Source organism: Colletotrichum chrysophilum (genome assembly GCF_026319265.1).
Source record: "Colletotrichum chrysophilum strain AFK26 chromosome Unknown scaffold_26, whole genome shotgun sequence".
Classification (NCBI taxonomy): Eukaryota; Fungi; Ascomycota; class Sordariomycetes; order Glomerellales; family Glomerellaceae; genus Colletotrichum; species Colletotrichum chrysophilum.
In genome coordinates, this window is record NW_026517313.1 from 207050 (window position 1) to 220865 (window position 13816).

The window sequence follows — 13816 nt, forward strand, 5'->3', positions numbered from 1 at the left end:
TCACGCCTTCTTCAGACCGGTTTCGGAATGCATCCTGCTCGGCGCGTGCAATGAAATCAGCCAAGCTCTCATGAGGCTGAGATAGTGGCGTATCGATACGTCGTGAGTGGTCCTTGCAGCCCATTATTTGGTCATGGCGATGGCCTCGAAAACGCGGGTCTTGCAGTAGAGGCAGTGGTGGACGGAAAGCATCCTCTTCACCGCTGCCAAATTGAATACGCGGCTGAGCGCCCATAAACTCAGTATATTCGTCGTACAAGGCGGTTGAAGGGCCTGGGATAAGGTCCCGATTCAATACTTCGTCGCATAGAGTGCTCGATCTCCATGCCATCTTGGTTAGACTTGGCGCACCACTTATAACAGAAAGCGGCGTAGAGTGTTGAGCCTGTTGAGATCTAAGTGCCGTTTCTCTTGACTCTAAGTTCCGTGTAGGTCCATCGATGGTCGAAGATGGTTTGCAGAGAGCCTCGCCTGCTGTTTCGGGGGCTGGAGCAACGGCCTCCATGCCGTTGCTATTCCCGCAGATATCGTCGTCCGGAACAGAAACATGTAACCGGGGCTGCTTTGCAGCTGATGATGTCTGAGTAGACACTATTGTTGGCACGATGTTGACCGGCATTCGTTCCGAAGCATGATCAGCTGTCAGACCCTGTTCGTTTCGTTGATCTGGGGGGAGCCTGTTTGATATTCCCTGTCCGTTCTGGTCAGCATTGTCGGCTGCCACGATTGGTGCGGGCAATTCTTGAGTATTGACGCTGCCTTTCACTGAACCGACTCCACCATCAAAAGCGTTGTTATGGCCTTTAGAGGGCAACTCTGCAGGCTTGACCTCGAGCTGGTCGTTGGGCACGGGTGGAAGATCGGCGGCTGTCATAACGCCTTTGTCTTGGTATCGAATGATACTCCGTAATTGCACAGGGCTCGCTTGGTGTGAATCGCGCCCCGGACGGGCAGACACACCTGTGCCCACGCAGTGTTGCTTTTGGCTTTTCGATTTCTCGGCTGGCACCGCATTCGTCTCTCTCCTGCTCATCGATTTTCCAGTGCCATTGAATACTCCTGTCTCCTGCAGGCCGTTCCTGATAGTTTCTGGAGTGCTACTGGCGTCCTTGCCATTACGAGCTTGGGACATCGATGGCTGTGTTTGCTCGCTCGTAGACCATGACACATAGCTGGTCGCCATGCTACTGGCTCGTGGTATCAAGGCTGATAAGAATCCACTACTTTGCGGCCGCAGTCGGGCTTCGCCTGCTCGTAGTGCTAGACCTCTTTCAAACGATTCCGTAGATGTTCGATCCGCCGTACGTCGCCTGTCCAAATGATCACTCTTTGGGTGCATGCCGAATCCTGTGTGCAGGGCTGACAGGGGCTTCGATAGTTACGGCTGGCAGGACTTCATTCGGTGGTGTTTCTTTGTGTCCAAAATACGCCACCATCTCGTCTACCTCCCGCCCTCGGCGTTGCTTTTCCTTAGCCCGGGATTTGTTGTGCTGTGCTCGTGAGGATATAAGAGATATCGGATTTTCGACGGCAGTCATCGAGTTGTACGCCAGCTCTCCCACTACGACTGGTCAGGATGGGTCAAAAAAGCTATGTCCAGGAACGCACCTGGATTGGGGGTAGATATGCGGCCGTTCTGAAAAAGACCATGCGACACATCAGGTTGTAGCTAGACACCCGGTTAGCAAAGCTCGTCCATTATAAGGTGATAATTCGTACCGTCAGCCTTTCCTGGAGTATTGGTTCAGAACGGAAATTGTCCATGACGTCTTTGCCCGATGACAGAACCTTCTTTTCCGGGGGGACTTCCGACTGCTCACATCTTTCCTTGCGTGACTTTTGCTGCCGCTGCCGCGAATTTTTGTTCGATTCGTACCGGTCACCCCTAGTTTTATGCCTCGCTCGCTTCTTGAAATCGGGCGAAGGACTGCCAAAGGACGACAGATGTGCCTTTTTGGGAACCTGATCAACGTGTTGGTGCTGATATTGTTCTTGAGACGGCAACCTTGTCTCATGTTGTTTACCACGCAGCGGGGACGCTCGGGTATGATTTCTTGATGCATCCGCGATGAACGAGCTGTCTCGAGACCGAGACCGTTTGTGACCTTGCCTCAAGTTGTCGAGATCAATGTTGTGTGGTCGCCAACCTGGAGAATGTGCCATTATTGGCTTCTGTTGTTGATTTTGCGTATCGACGGCTCTGGGTGAAATTACGCCTCTGCGACTGATGTTGGAAAGCCAATTCTCGATCATGCCAGAGCCCTGGTTTGCGTCATTGCCTGTGTCGTTTTTCGAGTCCCAACCGTCCCCGTTCCAACTGGAGTTGGAGTACAAAGAGCGCCTGTGTCGTACTTGACTACGTTGATGCGTCTGTTCGGTATGGTCGTGTGCCTGAGGTTCAAATCGGTCGTGGCGAAGGTGTTCCTCGTCTCCGCGATGCCTACAATGGCTGCGGTGGTTTCTCTCGGAATGGTGTTTCATGGTATCGAACATGCATGCATGCACCAAGATAGCTGGAGCGACAAAAGTAGATGAAGGAAACGGAAAACAGACTAGATTGAGTAGCTGGCGAATCAGCCAGCCAGCCGAGCACAGTCGCTCGCCGGAATGTACAGCTGAGGAATCCCATCGCCTTTGATCATTCCCCATCGCGAGTAGGTGCCACGCAGCCAGCGAGACGCATGACTGTGTCTTGGCATCGGCAAGATGCTGAACAGAAATCGTACCTTCTGCAATTCTTATCTCCTTGTGCTCAAACTCTGGCCCGTCTCGCTATCGACGCTGCTGCGAACGTACACAAAGCAATTGCATCGCGACCTTTCAGTGCGGGTGCTATTACCTTCCTTGAATGGCAACACAGAAATGATTGGCAGGTGGACACTGCGCGGGGGAGTTGCTCAGATACACGGACGGCACCCGAAAGTGAGTGAGTGAGGACCCCTATGTAGCACGCCGTACACTGATGTGCCGCTGGCGCCAAAACTTTTGAGAGAGAGCGGGCACGAATAATGCATAGTAGTTTCCGCCAGTTCCCACCGCCGACGGGGTCCAGACATTTGAACATGGCGCTAAAACTGCTGTGCAGCGCTAAGATTCTTCTGAGCAAGAGCCTCCAACTCGGAAGGCAAGTCTAAACGAGCTCGATAGTAACCATTTTTAATGTTAGCGAAGTTCTCAAGACTGTTGGTCAATTTACTCTTATCATTGTCCCTTACGACCAAAGCAAAGCGTTGCGCTCCAGAAGCCTGTCTCGATTGCGTCAATTCGTTACACGACATGATGCTCATTCCTGGCTCCGCAAATTCGTCGCTCCCTCCAGGAACATACCTAGGGCGCCTCCAGGCTGCCGAGCGTTTCGTCGACGCAACCTCGAAGACGCGGCATCTGAGGACGTATCGCCGAAATTGCCGCGCAGAACCACAAGACTCACAGCGGTCCTAGCCGATATGACGCGTTACCAAAGGCCCTGAATCGAGAGGGCATCCATCGGGAGGTTCACTTGATATGTCGTCGAACACACCCAAGTTGCGGCTGTCTCAGAATGCCAAGACAAGCCCCGGTAGGGACGGAACACGTCTTGCGTCGAATACCCGGCCGATTTCTATTGATAGGATCGACTTGGCTTCGATATGGAGAACACCGGATTTGTCCCGCCGTGACAGATGCTTGACAGCTGACCTCGCACCCGAATGCGGGTTGCTTGCCGTTGGCCGCGAGCTGTTTCAGAGCCGTGCGCGACAGCTAGTCGACATTGACTGGCAAATCTGGCCATCTGTCTCTGTCACCAACTTCACTTCATGATGGCAGCTTGGTTGACAAGAACTACATGGCAATCACATGACTTGGGGAGAATGCGGGCGCGAGTACTTGTTCTGATATCATCTTATGAAGAACGTCTGCCAAGTACGCGTACGAGGATTTCAGTTGCAACATCTGGGCCTGCGGTATGGCTCAGCTCAGCTCAGCTCCGGTCGTGATCTCGAGATTCCAAACATTCGGTTCAAGCGACGGCTAAAGGCCATTGGCACTCGAGATCAGCCCAGCATACCTTTTGCAGGGTCGCATCGTCCGTGACGACGCACGTGGCTGCAGGAGCTACCCCAGGCAGACCATTTGCACGGGCAGTGATATTGAAGCACATTAGGACATGTGTCGCCAAACCCAACGATGTTGCCCAAGCTCTTTGCTTTTGCAGACAAAACCTTGGCTGTGGATAAGGCAGCGGGCCCGTGAAGAAGGCGCAGCAGGTTTCATCTTCGTCCGGTCACGACTAATTAATTATAGATGGTCCCTGGCAGTTTCGAATGCCACTGGGACCTTGAAGGCAACGACCCCGTGCTCCTGCCTACCGCCAGCCCTGCAGCAAACAGGCGCAAGAGCTGCATCCATCCATCCATCCATTTGATGACCACCGAGGCGAGAGAGCCAAGAAATGGCGAGAGGAGAAATGACCAAGCGGTGTGATGTGAAAACGAAGCCGGAACAGGGAGCCATTTCCAAACCTTGGTATTTCCCGGCTGGATCGCGGCCAAGTGCATTAGGGTTCCTGCTGGTGGCTTTCCAGAGACCCAAACCGCCCCTCCACATCCAGGCTGCCCTCCCCCTCCGTATCCATGGCTCGATTGGAGTTCCATAGGCTGTTGGTCCATGCCACAATATGACGGCGGCTATACACCACTCATGCCTAGGGTACGGAGTTTAAAGGTTCCACTACCTTAGTCCCTGGGCCTGACGATGGCTGCCCCAGCTGTCCACAACAATGTGTTGCGTCACATTTCACAGTTGACTTCGATTTCGACGATTCGACGCGCTCGTCGTTTCTGGCCGAGGCGAGGCCATGGCCGGTGACCAGAGCGCAACGAAAGCGAGCAGAAATTGTCAGGAGTCGAGGTATTTTGGGACTCGCCCCCTGTGCTAACTGCGACTGCGTCTCGTGGGATTGGCTGGACGATGTCAGGTTGCACAAGGCCGCGGGCAATCGTCGGGGGAAAGACACGACCAATGTACCGATTTTCTCGCCATGAGGGGTCGTGTGTGGTTTGTGCGCCGTGCACTTGGGGGAGGGGCCAAAACCGAATTTACGATACGACAGAGGGGTTGGGTTGTGGCCTTTCTCGACTCCACTGGATCGACCAATATCCACTGCCAGACGACAAGGACACCACGTCCACACCCACATCTCTTCCACTCGACTTCACCCACATCGCAGGACCTCATCCGGCTCCTGGACCTCTTGCTGGTCAGTGCCAAGATGGGAGTGGAGCTTCCTGCCGACGGCATTGAGCGTTTTGCGCGCCAAAGAAGACTGCTTACCGACCTCCTCGATGATGCTTCTGCTTGGCTCTGGAGCTCTTCCTCCCAACTCGGAGTGCCTCGCGCGTCGCCTCGCATGAGAAATCAATGCCGGCAAAGTGGTCTCATCCCAAGATTCTTCTTTCATGGTCGCATCTTTTGTGCGCATGAGGGAGACGGCCCAGGGTTGCGGATAGCTAAGCCGAGGTCGCCCAAAGACATGTCACAGCCCAAACAGACTGATCCTGGAAGCGAATTGGACGAAGAAGTCTAGAGACGGACTGTAGACCAGGACTGCGGCCACAAGGCGAATGAGCAGCATGGAGCTGACCTTGCCGTCTGACGCCTGCGTGGGATGAAGCCCGCGGTGACCATGGCATCTCGACAAAACGAATGGACGGCTGCGCTAGAATGAATACAACCGAACGGGGGCGAGGCAAGGGTGCCTGCCTCCAATGTCGCCACTTGCCGCTGGCCAGAGGGCCTAAAGTGCCTTCGCGCAATCAACCACATGTCATGTCAAGCAGGCACAGACAGGCACAGCTCGCACGCATCGCGACTCTGGGAGGCAAGCCGAGTCGAGAACCGGTTCTGTAGGCTCTGCACCTACACTACACTACGTTAGCATACTCCACTTTCAGGAGAAGGTGGGCGTTGGAGAATCATGTCGCAGCTCCAAGATGTTCATCTTGCTTCAAACAGGGCATGGTGGAAGGAGGCTGTGCAAAGTGTGGGGTCGAATGGGAATGTCACTCATGATCCAGTCCGTCCGCGGATGACCAGGCCAAGCCTGCTGTCCCGCGCAGTGTTTCCTGAAGCCACAGCGGATTACACTGATTCCAATCTGTTTCTGGTGTAGGGATCCCACCCTTCTGTCTTATTTTCTTTCTGTCTTTCCCGCCTTCTCTCACTCTCTAACTCCCCCCCTCACTACCACGGCTCTCGTCTACTCCCACCAGAAGCTCATATTATCACCTCTGCTACTGGCAATGATCGGGGCCATGGGCTTGGCTCCCCTCAGGAGCCTGGCCGGCGGTAGTGCTTTGCGTTTGCAAGTGAAGTCTCGACCTGATTGCAACTGCACTTAGGTAGGTACTGGCAGAATTGAGTCTGCATACCAATGTATTTCACCGCGCAATTTTTTTCATTTTCTCTTTAACAGCCGCTCGTTGAGCCGTTTCGCCTGGCACCAACCCTGCAACGGCCAGGTTCATGGTTTACAAGAAGCTTTCCGTGGTCCTGGTCTCTGCATTTTATCCCACCACACTTGCATGCCTCCGGTTAGTCAGTCTGACTGCGAGTGTGAGCACACTGCGCACCAGGATCCGTACGGATTGACGAGCTCTCACTAGGCTGCTGGGTAAGATATTATGTACGCGAGAGCATGTAGGGACACAAGCGAACCGTGTCTTGCTTCTGCGGCTGAGGTTGATGATGTTGATGACGACTTTGGACCGGACTGGATTGTGTGGTAGCGAGAGAACGCTTCGGAGAGATAATTGCCTGAAGGCAATATGCGTAAGTGCGTGCGTCGCGTCGTGCGTTGTCTTGACTTGAAGTGCCACTAAGTACACGACATTGTCGACGACGACGGCCGCGACATCAGCGGCACGCAGCACGCAGCAATGATACCCCGCGGCCGCGGCCTGAACGAGTAGATCGCATCAATATCGAAGTCGCCAGCAACTCTGATCAGGCATTGATACAGCAAACGGAGGAGTGAATCGAGTCGACGACATTGGTCTTTCGCATGCGCCGTCTTCCATGTCTGGACTGTACCCTGCAGTCGAAGATGGTCGCGGAGAACGGGTAAGCCAATCCAGAGAGAAGTATCATGGGTACATCTGAGCTTCTTCGTCTGTTTGATGCTTGTTTGGGAGGGGAAGCTAACCCTGCTGCCACACTCATGCTTTGGTCGAAACATTGATGGGCGCTGGGTCTTTTCCCTCCTGGCGCCCCCCGTCCCCTTGCACAGAAAAGCCGAATTTGGGATGTGGGCGGTCCCCTCTTTACGCTGGCACCCATGACAACTGGATGTCCACGTCTATGTCCCATGTCTACAACCCACGGATGGATGGGTTTTCCATGGGTCCCTCTTCCCGGGCAGATCTCCCAGATGCCTTGGCCCTTGCCTCGTGTGCCTGACCAGCAGCAGGACGCGGTGGTTAGTCGCAGCAATTGCGGTGGCAGCGGAGCAGCGGCGGCGGCAACAAGACCAGCAGCAGCGAGGTTGAGGTGAGGTAAGGTAGGTACCTTGGCACGCCGTATGGAGACATCGCAAAGAGGCGGGACACGGCAAGGAGCGACAAGCAGTCCCGTGTACTCTGCAGGTGAAGAACAGGTGAGATGGGTACTTCAGATGCCTTACCGCAACAAGTCAATTTCTTTTTTTCCTCATACCCTACCTATTTTCATCTGGTATTGCAGGTATCAGACTGCCGCTGCAGCAAGTTGCTCGCCCTGCTTCTATTCCTTTTGCGCTTTTTCGCCGCCGCTGCGGACCCTGTGTCCATCACATATAAGATGAGGGACAGGGACGGGGTAAGAGGGAAAGGAGAGTGGGAATGATACATAAAAAGAGGATAAGACCAACGGACAGCAGACGCGTGATTATTATTCAATCTCGTTCACCTGCGTCTGTCCTTGTCGGCTGAAGAAAACGTCGTCTTTTTTTTTTCTCTCTGCCCGCCCACCTACCCACGCACTACTTTACCTACCTGACTACCTTACCTCACCTTGGTTATCGTCCGGGATCGGTACTTGGTCGTCTCTGTACCCTGTCAGAAGCAAATCGACTTTTCTCGCGCATCGTACCTTTCCCCCCTCGCCTTTTCCACATCTCTGGGAATTTCCCATCCGGCCGCGACTTTCCCCAGTCAAGCAACAAAGGCAGGAAAATTCGACGGAGACAAAGAACAGAAGCCCGAGGTTGGTGCAACCAGACCCGCCCCCAGTTTCCTACGCGCTGTCTACCTATCACACTGCCGCCGCTTTCCCGCAATGCTGCGAGGTAAGGTACCTGGAGGTGCCTTACACTGCACTTCTCGGTGTACATTTTCTTTACCCTCCGTCGTACTCGTACCTTGAATTTTGCTTGCTTTTCGCTTGACTGCAAGGCGTCAACTTTCAATTCGCGGTCCAGCGCAGACCAGGCAGACAGTCCGTCGTCGTTACGGCCGCGGCCGTGTGTCCGTGTCGCCTCTGAGCCGTCAGTGAGATGAGGTAAAAGGTACCTTCCACACTCATGGACAAGGCCGGTCTCCGTACCTCAATCGAACCCCTCCACCTGCCCCTCCGCCACGAGGTCTCGCCGGCTCCAGCTCTCAAGCTTCCATCGCACGGCGGCGACCCGGTAGCGGCAGTCAGTCAGCTACCGCTTGGGATGGCATCGGGAGGCAAGCAAGTAGCAGCAGCAGCAGCAGCAACAGCCAGCCATGCTTTGCACTGCTTTGCTTTGCAGCAACAACACGCGAATGCAAGTGCAATTGAGAAAGCAAATGCAAATGCGAATGCAAGTGCAAGCAAATGTTGCTGTTGTTTCCTTGCTGCCGGTACTGGGGAGCTGCTGCTGCTGCTGCTTTTGCTTTCTGTTGCTGTTGCGGCAAGTGCTTCCGTTCCGCTCCTACCTTGCACCTTTCCATGCTTTCCACACCTCGCCTTCCATGTCCTCCTCTCCGTGTGTCGCTCCCGTCTCCCTCTCTCGCTGCTGCCCGCACCGCACACTCTCGCTCAATCCACCCCGCCTTCCTGACCGCGTCCCGGCCAGTCGCTCCTCCCACTCCCACTCCCACTCCCACTCATACACCAAACCTTACGGTACCTTTGGAGGGGGCCTATTTTTTTGCACTGCCTCACTGCCTCAACGCCCTTTCCCTCCGAGCCATTCACAAAAAAAATTCCCGCTAGCAGCTTTTCCTTTCTCCTCTTCTCAAAGGTGGCCTTTCACTTTCTCCTTCTCCCACCCCTCTTTCCTTTTTCTGAGGAAAATCCATCAAGCCCGGAATTCAGACCTGACCTCCGTCAACCATCTCCTTCCCGCCAACAACAGCCCACCTTATTCCAACCTCTGTCTCTCTACCACAACACATCCACATCGTCGTCATCCATCTAGTGGCGACACATCTGCAGGTAAAATTCTCTTTGTCCCAGGGCCTGACACAGCCTGCATCTTGCCCGTTTCCCAAGTCCCCCTTTCCCGCAACATCGCTCCTCTTCGCCTGACTTGTACCGTTCGCTTTGTCGTCCCTAACCAACTCCATCGTTTTGCCCGCGCGCCGTCGTCAAAAGTGACAAAGCTCTGCCGACAACACTGCCACATCTCTTTGGCGACTTGCTGAGCACTGCCAGCTTTCTGGAGCCTGCTTGACTCTTGTTTGGGAAGTCTCTGAGAGAGCGCTTGCTTCTATTGCTTTCCCCTGTATCCTGACCCCGCCTTGGCGCCACCACGACCACTTCCATTTATGCACCGCAATATCCCTTCCGGACTCATTCTAATCTGCAATCAACAGACCATCAAGCTCACGCAAAGATACAACATCCATCATCATGTCCAAGCTCTTCATCGGGTATGTTATCCCCACGTGGTTGCCCACCAGAACCATTCAAGAACTACCCATGCTGATCTTGCGTCTCATAGCGGCCTTGCATGGCACACTGAGGAAAACACCCTCAGACAGAAATTCGAGGAGTTCGGTGCTGTCGAAGAAGCTGTAAGTACTAACAGTCCTGTCCGCCGCAAAGAAACTTTCTTGGAGTGGCGCCGCCATGGACCGCGGAACAGACACCTTGTGTCTATCCACACTCGTCCATTAGAAAAGAGGAAAGAAAGAGAGAGAATCTGACACGAGTTTTTTTTGCCATTTTGAAGGTGGTTGTCAAGGACCGCGACACTGGCCGCAGCCGTGGGTTCGGCTTCGTGCGATACACTCAGGAGGGAGATGCTCAGAAGGCCATTGCCGCCATGAACAACGTCGAGTACGCTGCCTTTGCGAATTTGCATTTTTCCGTTGCCTGCTTGTCCCGGCGCAATGAGTCTCGGAGGAGCCGACTGTATCTGACAACGTAAATTTCAGGTTTGACGGACGCACTATCCGTGTTGACAAGGCTTCTGACAACGGCCCCCGCGGCGGTGGCTTTCGCGGCGGTTTCGGTGGTGGTGGTGGCCGTGGCGGTTACGGCGCGCCCCCCATGCCCTACGGCGGCGCTCCCGGCGGATACCCCGTCGGCGTTCCCAACATGTATCAGCAACCGGCGTACGGACGCGGATATCCCCCCCAGCAGCAATACGGCGCTCCCCCCCAGGGTCAGTAACGCTCGTCAAACCCCATCATCCCCGACCTCCGTGCTAAAAGCTCCGTAGACGGCGGTTACGCGGCTCCTCCCGCGGGCTATGGCTACCCGGACCCGTCCCAGCAGCCCCAGGGCGGCCGAGGCTACTAATGCACGCTAGAGTTCGGAGATTCGTTGCCTGCTGGTTGTCGACTTTGCGCAACTCGGGAGCACGCGGCCAAGAGTTGTTGCCGACGATTACCTCCTCCGAGTCTGACAGACGTTCGTGCGCGCGCCCGTTGGTTCGATCGAGCATTGGTGATGATATTCTTCGCTGCAACACAATACCCGGTTCTTCTGTTGCAATGGATCTCTGGAAAACAAAACCCCAACCCGGGTCGGTCAAGGGTTGGTAACGGCCTAGTCTTCTCTCTCAAATGGAATGGTTTTCTGCTTCTTCTTTCTTTCTTCCATACTTTACCTCTCTGTCTCCAAGAGCAGTCCCAACTTTCGGTCTTTTCGCACGTGGTGATGATCTTTCATTTTGGTGACCTGGGAGGGGTTGACAATATTTGGGAGGAAAAAAGGTGGTTATCGGAATCGTCGTTGGGATGGCACCCAGCGGATTTGTGTGGTCTAACTCTACCTGGCCTGCATGATTGTCTATGATATGCTTTAGAATAAAAAAAGGAGGAGGGTTTGAGTCGACATGGTACGAAGGATTTGCGCAACGAGGGTGTAGGGCGGTTGGCTTCCCGAGGGGCGGGGCAAGTATGCAAAAGAAACGTTTTTGTGCGGTCATCTCCTCAGCATGTCTTCTCGGTCTCCTCCTGCTCCTTGACACTGCTTCCTTGCTTGAACTCGCCGTCGGCGGCATCTGCTGGGTCCGGGCCGGTACCCGGGGGCAGAGTTGCGGCGGCCTGAATGGCGCGGACTCTGTTGGAGAGGTCGGTGATGTGGACGTCGCCGCTTTCCGGACTCAGCTCGTCGAGCGCCTTCTCGAGGCCGAGGAGGTAGTCAATGTTGAGACCACTCGGGCCGCGGCTCTTGTAGATGTGCTCGGCCAGCTTCTGGGGATCCTGGGGTCCGACGAATTGGTCGTTGTCCGGCGTGCCGATGTAGACGAGGGTGCGGATGGGTTCGGTGCCGTCGGCCGGGTAGAAGGGGGCATAGTGAATGCTGTAGCCGTTGATCTCCCGGATGTCGAGGTAGTCCTTGACTTCGGCGACCTTGTCAGCCTTGATGCGGTAGGCGACGCCCCATACAAGATCCGGGGCCGAGTCGTGATGGTCAGTCAGCTTTTCCCAGTAGGAACGCTCGATCAGTGTCGCGACGCGACCCGGGGCTTCCGGTGTACCCCTATGGTCCTGGCTAGTGACGGTCAGGACGACATCTCACAACACGAAGGGTCATTCCCAAGGAGGGCCTCAGGTAGTGTGGGTGATTACCTTGCCTGTGTGAGAGGTTAGTATAAGTGATTTTGAGCACGGGCAGGGGGAATCAAGACGTGTAGTGTAAATAAGCATTGGTGAGCGGGCAGCCTTGACGCGAGTTGGCCTTGTGTGCCGTGGGGCCGGGTGAGACGGCTGCGTTAGGGGAAAAGAGGAAAGAAAGGGAGTAGACTTACTTGCCAGAAGCGTCGGACATATCCCGTCACCCAACCAGGGATCCTTCTGTCTGTGGGGTTGAACGACACAGATCAGCCGGAGGCTCGGATAGGCGGCTAGAGTAGCCCGGGTGAGGAGGGGGGAGGGAGAGGGAGGCTAACCGAAGTGCGGCGGAGGTTTCCATATCAGACTCCTGGAGAAGCGGGTTTGCGACGTTAGGGACGCAAGGTACAGAGTACGGAGAGCTTGGTCGGCAGGGATATATATGCGCGAGGGCGGGAGGAGCTGAAAGACAAGAACCTCCGAGAGGTCACCGGGGTAGGGTAGGGGGCGGAAGGGGGGAGAGATCTATCTCTGGACTCGACGTACCCGTACCCGTACAGCCAAAACTCGGAGCCGTTGGTGGAAAGGTCGTTGTCGGCGGCCATCTCGAATGTTGCTGTGTCCCACGGTATCCGTGCAAGTGGTGGATTTGTCTCTGCGAGCGGGACGAGATGGAAAAATTATGAAATGTGACAGCCCCAAGTAAGCGAGGGCTTCCTATCTACCTACCGTTCCTGGAGGGTAGAGAGGCAAAGGAGACGGCACTATGGCCCGGTAATTCCACGGTATCTGAAGTAATTCCAAGCAAATCAGTCCCATGCCGGTGTCGTTTGCGACGTTCTGCACAACACACGAACATCTGGACAAGTAAAAACCACTCGGTAGTCCATCTTGGATCTCTTTTTGGCGCTTGCCTAGCCACCAAACGGTCAGGAAACTGTATGAGCCGTTGGTGGCACCCGAAAGCGGCAAGCCGCAACGGCGGAGCGGGCGGAATGGTGCGAGCCCCGCGGGGAAGCCGCGCGTACACACATATACGACACACAAATACACACACAAACACAAACACGCACACACGGGTATCAAAAGAAGAGGCAGAAGAAAAAGGAGAAGAAGAAAGGAAGATTGAGTGTGAAGAATGAGGGCGGGGGGAGGAGGGGGATGAAGGATGTTTAGGACGGAGCGGAGCGGGAAAAGGCAAAAGCCAAAAGGGCAAGGGCTAGACTCAAGAGTTCCCGGAACAGCGTGGAAAGCAAGAACGACGAGAAGGAATCAGGGTACGTACGTGGCAGACGGGGCGGAAAGAGGAGGGGGCCTGAAATTAAGGGAAGAAGGAAGGAAAAAAAAAGGTTCGATGTGTTCTAGAAAGTTGGGCAAGGCGATTTGAGCGGTGCGAATGGAAGCTGCAAAGCTGGGAAAGCATACGCAATCCCGCTTGCCGGCGTCCCGTGCGAGAGGCTCGGCGCTCTGGGGAGGGGCGTGGGCCGGGGCCATGGTGGGGCGGGTTGGGGTGGAATGGAAGGTGGAAGGGAAGCAAAAGAAGGAATGGATGGATCACTTGCTGTTAGGGTGGTACGGACGACGATGCTCTGGGGCCACTGGTTGGTGGCCACGCTTACACGATGGCCCGTCGAGGTGTTTCTTATTTTATTTTTTTCTCTTGTGCTGCGGCGTTGACCAAGGCAGAGTCACGGTGCTCGCTGGGTCAAACTACACTTGTCACGATGCGAAGACGTCGGCACAAGTGGTCTGTCCCCCATCCAAGTTGAGTTTTGGACGAGATTGAGACACGGCAACATTCAACTGGACAGATCGTCTCAGGTGTT

At 54.9% G+C, this 13816-nt stretch overlaps 2 protein-coding genes across 2 annotated transcripts; one reads left to right on the top strand and one right to left on the bottom strand.

Annotated features, from left to right (window-relative positions):
* Positions 1-9837: 9837 nt before the first annotated feature.
* On the top strand, positions 9838-10731 carry COL26b_004350 (uncharacterized protein; the record flags this gene model as incomplete). Its single annotated transcript, XM_053177228.1, has 5 exons — positions 9838-9857; positions 9929-10001; positions 10160-10266; positions 10365-10594; positions 10652-10731. 5 exons carry the CDS (start codon positions 9838-9840, stop codon positions 10729-10731), a joined length of 510 nt encoding a protein of 169 aa, XP_053038824.1.
* A 635-nt stretch (positions 10732-11366) lies between these two features.
* On the bottom strand, positions 11367-12595 carry COL26b_004351 (uncharacterized protein; the record flags this gene model as incomplete). Its single annotated transcript, XM_053177229.1, has 2 exons — positions 11367-11931; positions 12537-12595. The coding sequence occupies 2 exons, from the start codon at positions 12593-12595 to the stop codon at positions 11367-11369; spliced, it is 624 nt and encodes a 207-aa protein (XP_053038825.1).
* Between the last annotated feature and the right edge of the window lie 1221 nt (positions 12596-13816).